General features: G+C 63.8%; 1 protein-coding gene across 1 annotated transcript in view; it reads right to left on the bottom strand.

Annotated features, from left to right (window-relative positions):
* Positions 1-498: 498 nt before the first annotated feature.
* SNAPC4 (small nuclear RNA activating complex polypeptide 4) overlaps positions 499-4,878 on the bottom strand; it is a 20,232-nt gene continuing 15,852 nt past the window's right edge. The window contains exons 20-24 of the mRNA XM_021708121.1: positions 4,499-4,526; positions 2,942-3,963; positions 2,291-2,803; positions 1,267-1,405; positions 499-727 (exon numbers count right to left, since the gene is read on the bottom strand). Of these exons, the coding sequence (XP_021563796.1) occupies positions 1,274-1,405; positions 2,291-2,803; positions 2,942-3,963; positions 4,499-4,526 (1,695 nt within the window). The 3' untranslated portion in view covers positions 499-727; positions 1,267-1,273. The remainder of the gene's footprint in view (positions 728-1,266; positions 1,406-2,290; positions 2,804-2,941; positions 3,964-4,498; positions 4,527-4,878) is intronic.

The following is a 4,878-nucleotide window of genomic DNA, read 5'->3' as shown; positions in this document are numbered from 1 at the left end:
TCGAGGCTGCGGTGCTGGGAGCGACAGCAGCACTCCAGTCTGGGCGACAGAGTGAGACTCCAACTCAAAAAAAATAAATAATAAAAAAAATAACCTGCAGGCTAGAGGATGTCACAGGAGCCAGAGATTAGTTCGCAAAGTGCTGGCGCCAAGTGACGTGTGTGAGAGAATGGGGCATCCAGCGATGGATCCTATTGAGGAAAGATGCTCACAGGAGGCTGTCACTCCAGAGGGAAGAGACAGAAGGGAACAGAAGGAGAGGGCACTGGCCTCCTGTCAGCAATGCCTATGTGGAGAGAACAGGGCCACCACCAGAAGCCTGCTTCTCTCCTCTGCTGTGCTGCAGGTGAGGCTCAGGGTCCCTGGGGCAAGCAGCTAGGTGGCTGGCACCACTTGTGCCCAGGCCCGCCTTCTCCAGGAGGGGGCCCAACCCAATGAGCAGGGTCTCCTGTGCACCACCCAGGGTCTCAAAACAGCACAACCACAGGAGCCTGTGTCTTTACAGTAAAAAAATAGAACTTTATTCCCTCAGATATTCAGATTTGCTCATGGGGACCAGCTGAGCCCCCGTGCCATGCGGTGTCTACAGGCCTCTCTTGCCCACTGTGAACAAGCTGGGCACGGGCCAGCAGCTCTCTGCCTTCTGAGTGCGCTCTCCTGCAGGGTGGGCCATGCATGGGCCCCACTTCTTGCCAGGAGCTGTGGGGTCTGGGCTGGGGAGTCCATCCTGGAACATGAGAACACTCATGTGGTGGGGGCTCCAGGCACTCCCAGCCAGACCCACAGACAGCGCAGGAGGGCCAGCAGCCAAGGCTGCCACTGCACCAGCTGCTGCTCCATGAACTCGATTCATGCACTGGGAGCCCAGGGCACCTGCTCTCTGGACGCTGGGGACCCAGCAGCCCAAAGCAGGCCTGCCATCCTCAGAAGACAATGGAGCAATACACCGGCACAGGGAGTGCCATCAGAAGGATGGCAGAAGAGACAGAGGCTTAGGGGCGCAGGGGTGGGGAGGACATCTCTGGGAAGCTGATACCTGGGTGAAGGGAGGGAATGATGCTTGCAGGTGGGGAGAGGAGTGTGTACAGATGGGGCAGTGGCGCAAAGGCCCTGCAGCACACATGGTCAGCTGTAGGGCCTCCATAATCCTCGACTTGCCCTCATGTCCTCTGTGCGCTTGGCTCACCCCTGCTCTGAGGGAGGCCCACCTGCCAGGACACAGGTCTCTTCCTGGTTGCGAGGGTGATGGGCTCCCCCAGAACTCACCTGCTGTTCACACCAGCCGTCTCCGCTTCCGGATGTGCCGGGTGCGCCGGGTTCTGAGCACGTCAAGGTCATCAGCGTCAAGATCCTCAGAAGCACCCCAACAGAAAGGAGCAGAGCCCTCGCCAGGATCCAGGGCTCTCTGAATCAGAGTCCAGGCAGGGAAGGGTTATTCCCTCCCCCACCATAAGGGTGGGGGGGAGAGGAGGGGCTCTGGGTGAGCATCACCAGGGACAGGCCACTCAGAGACATGCAGTGCTGGCTCCCACTGCCCTCTCCCTCGCCAACCCCCTTCCAGGCACTGCCCCAGGGGAGTCTCCTCTCCCAGGATGGGAGAGCCAGCACGCCACATGAAGTGGGCACAGGAGCCTCCCCCTGGCTGTTGGGGTCCAAAGCCCACCACCTGGGCAGGCAGTGCTTTATCCCTGGCTCCAGCCTAGGTCGCCCAGGACCCTGCAGCAGCAGCCAAGGAAGGGACGACGGCTCCCAGCTGCCCTCCCACGTGTCCTGACAATAGGCTACAGGCCACTGCTGAGACGGTCTGGGTGGGACCGGTGGCTTCTCAGGGAGAAACCTTGGATGGGGCCTCCACAGACCTCGGCAGGGCACAAGGGCCCAAGGTGCCCAGCAACCACATGCCTCTCACTGCAGGCTCTTGTGGGAACAGAACGCTTTCCTACAAAGACTGGAAATCTTCCCCTCCTCATCTGGTGTATGGAGATGACTCCAAGAGGGACTTTTGTCCCCCAGAAGGGCAGGGCCCCTGGGGCATGTGGGGTCGTGGCTGGAGGTCAGCCTCTGCTCCCGAGCCTCTTGTGCACACAAGGTGCCTGGTGGGGCGGCAGCGCCCGTCGGGGGGGCTCCCTCTTCGCTTCCACAGTGCCCAGGGGCAGCCACTTCCGCACAGAACCGACACGCGATGGCCGGCCCGGGCTGGCTTCCTCCTCCCGAGTCGCCAGCAGCCAGGCCTCCCACCACAACTTCTGCCCATTCACGAAGGGAAGGGGCCAAGGCTGGGCTCCCTCACCTGGACGGGGCTTGTGGCCACTGTGCAGCCCAGCTGCGCGTCCCCATCTGCAAGCCCTGGCTCGCCCGCGAGGTCTTCGTCTTCACCCTCACTCTCGGAGCCCACCCTTGTGGCTGCCGAAAGGGTGGTGGGGACACCATGGGGAGGGAGGGTGGCCAGGAGCGCAGGGAGGGTGAAGGCTGCCAGAAACCGTGCCTTCAGCAGGAGGTAGGCTGGGCTGTCCCGCAGCTGCCACCGTGCCAGCGCAAGTGAGGCCTGCAGGGATCCTGCTTGGGGCTCGGCTTCGCCCCCGGCCACCCCATCAGCCCTCAGGGAGGCGGCCTTGCACTCCAGAGTCTTCTTATGGAGCAGGAGGCCAGAGAGTGCACGCAGGCTGCACAGGGAAGGGGGCTGGTAGGGCAGCCTGTTCCCCAGGGGGGGCACACACACCCCCTGCCGTCCCCGCAGCCACTCCCGTGTGGCTGCTTCACTCTCCAGGGAGAGCAGGCCCAGGGCCAGGGCCCCCTTTTCAGACCCAGGCCAGGCTGAGGGCGGGCCCTCCAGGCCCAGGGGCCCCCTGGGCTCCTGCGCCAAGGGGGCCCCTGTCATCCCTCCTGGCTCACTCCCAGGGCCAGCAGCACCACCAGCAGGCGGCTGACTGGAGCACAGGACTGCCGCAGGGTGTTCAGCTGAGTGGCATGTCCTGGGCCCGGATCTCTCCCCGGCCCCCTGGGCCTCTCCAGGGACAAAGGCCACCTCACAATCCACTTCTGCAGGATTCTGGGACGGGGAGTGTGTGGGTGAGGCTGAGGGGTCTGTCCTGGAGAAAGGGTTTGGCCCCGCGTCTGTACTGGCTAGGATCTGTTGGGGGCCCTTGGCTGCCCGAGTGTCTGCTGGGGGAAGTACTGGGGTTAGCAGTAGTGCTGTGGGCTCAGGGGTCCCTGCTGGCCTGGGAAGGCCGACCATAGTTGGCACGGGGAGCAACCCCTGGGCTGTGAGCACCCAGGTGACAGGCAGGGGGACGCTGGCTGCCACGTGTGGCCCGCTCCCGTGTGTCAGGCTGAGGGGCCGAGCAGGCAGTGGCGTGGGGCTCGGGGTTGCAGGGAGAAAGGGCAGCGCCTCAGGCAGGCCCTGCTTCCGGGCCGTGGCCGGAGCCTGAGACTGTCCAGGACCACGCAAGGGGCAGCTCACAGGGCCCTGGCTGGGGCTCAGGGCAGGGGTTCTGGAGGCATCAGGGGCTGTGCCCTGAGTCCCCATGGAGGCAGGAACGAGGGCCAAGGCCTGCTGTGTGGAGGGCCGCTCATCCTGGGCTGAAGTCCCACGCTCTTGCCAGGAGCCAGCAGTGCTGGAACCACCTGCTGCAGAGGCCCCGGACCTGGAGCACACTGTGTCTGAGATGGCAGGCCTTGGGGCTGAGGACCCATGGGGGGCCGGCGGGAGGATCACAGGTGAGGAGACCAGCAGCTGGGGTGGCAGCAGTGTGGGGCCCTGGGCAGCCTTCCTGGCACAAGCCTCTCGAAGACGTTTTTCTCGAAGCAGTTCTGACACGGTCTTGGGTTTGGGTCGGGGGCCATGTGGAGCTGGTGGGAGTGCCTGGGGTGGGGTGTGTGTGCGGCTGGCCTCCAGCCCTCTGCTCCCTCTCTGGCGGGTACTCTTGGTAGCTTCTCGAGCTGGCACATCAGGGGAGAGGCAGCCTGTGAGGGAGACAGACCTGTGCTTCAGGATGGCCCCTGGCATCTGGCCCAGGGACAGTCCTGCCCTGCCATCCCCCCCAGGAGAGCCGTGTGGTGGGCGCTATGGGAATGGTGGTCACAGGAGCCAGGTCTTAAGCCAAGAGGGTCTCCAGGTCTCCCTACCCACAGCACCCCAGACCTGGGAAACTCAGCCTGTGAATGCCAGCCCAGGACCAGCTACTAAATCTGGAGCCTCTCCAAACCCAGGACTGCTAGGTATCACTGCTCTCCCCACCCTTCTTGAGAAAGTACCACCCTCTTGGGATCCCAGGCCCTCCCTGGCTGGTGTGGGGTGTGGGCAGACCAGTGGTGGCCACAGAGCCTCCACAGCCTTCGCTAGGGAAACCCCAAGCTCGCCCAGCCAGATTCTCATCCTTGCAGGGAACTCAGAGGGACCTCATCATCGGGGCTGCAGCCTGTGCTGCCCAGAGGCTGGAGTTCCAGCCAGCTGAAGGTTAGGCCTGTCCCACTAAGACAGAGAGAACAGAGGTGGTACCTGGGGTGCTCTGGACACCTGAGGGTGCCTGAAAAGGAAGGGACAAGAGTTGGCACCTCAGGGGGCCTCCATGGGCTCAGGCCATGCCCCTCACAGCCAGACCAGCCCTTGCCATGTCCCACGGTGGACGTGGCCCCAAGTGCCGGCCCCCACTGCAGGACTCCAGGGCAGGGGAGCAGGCAAGGCCACTGAGAGCACAGGGCTTCAGGCAAGGCCAGGCTCCACGCCCCCCCAACACTGATTCTCCTGAGGAACCCTCAGGCGCTCATCAGGGGTTGGGGCAGTATGGGGTTTCCGGGGGAAGAGGGGGTCAGGAGCCGTGAGGCCCTGCATTTGGACCTGATGAGGAACACGTGTTGAGGTCCTCCTGCCCCCCCCCC

This window comes from Carlito syrichta, unplaced genomic scaffold (genome assembly GCF_000164805.1).
Source record: "Carlito syrichta isolate Samal-C Ts95f unplaced genomic scaffold, Tarsius_syrichta-2.0.1 Scaffold130732, whole genome shotgun sequence".
Taxonomy (NCBI): domain Eukaryota; kingdom Metazoa; phylum Chordata; class Mammalia; order Primates; family Tarsiidae; genus Carlito; species Carlito syrichta.
The sequence above is the reverse complement of the archived record's forward strand: the minus strand, read 5'-3'. Positions and strand labels throughout refer to the sequence as shown.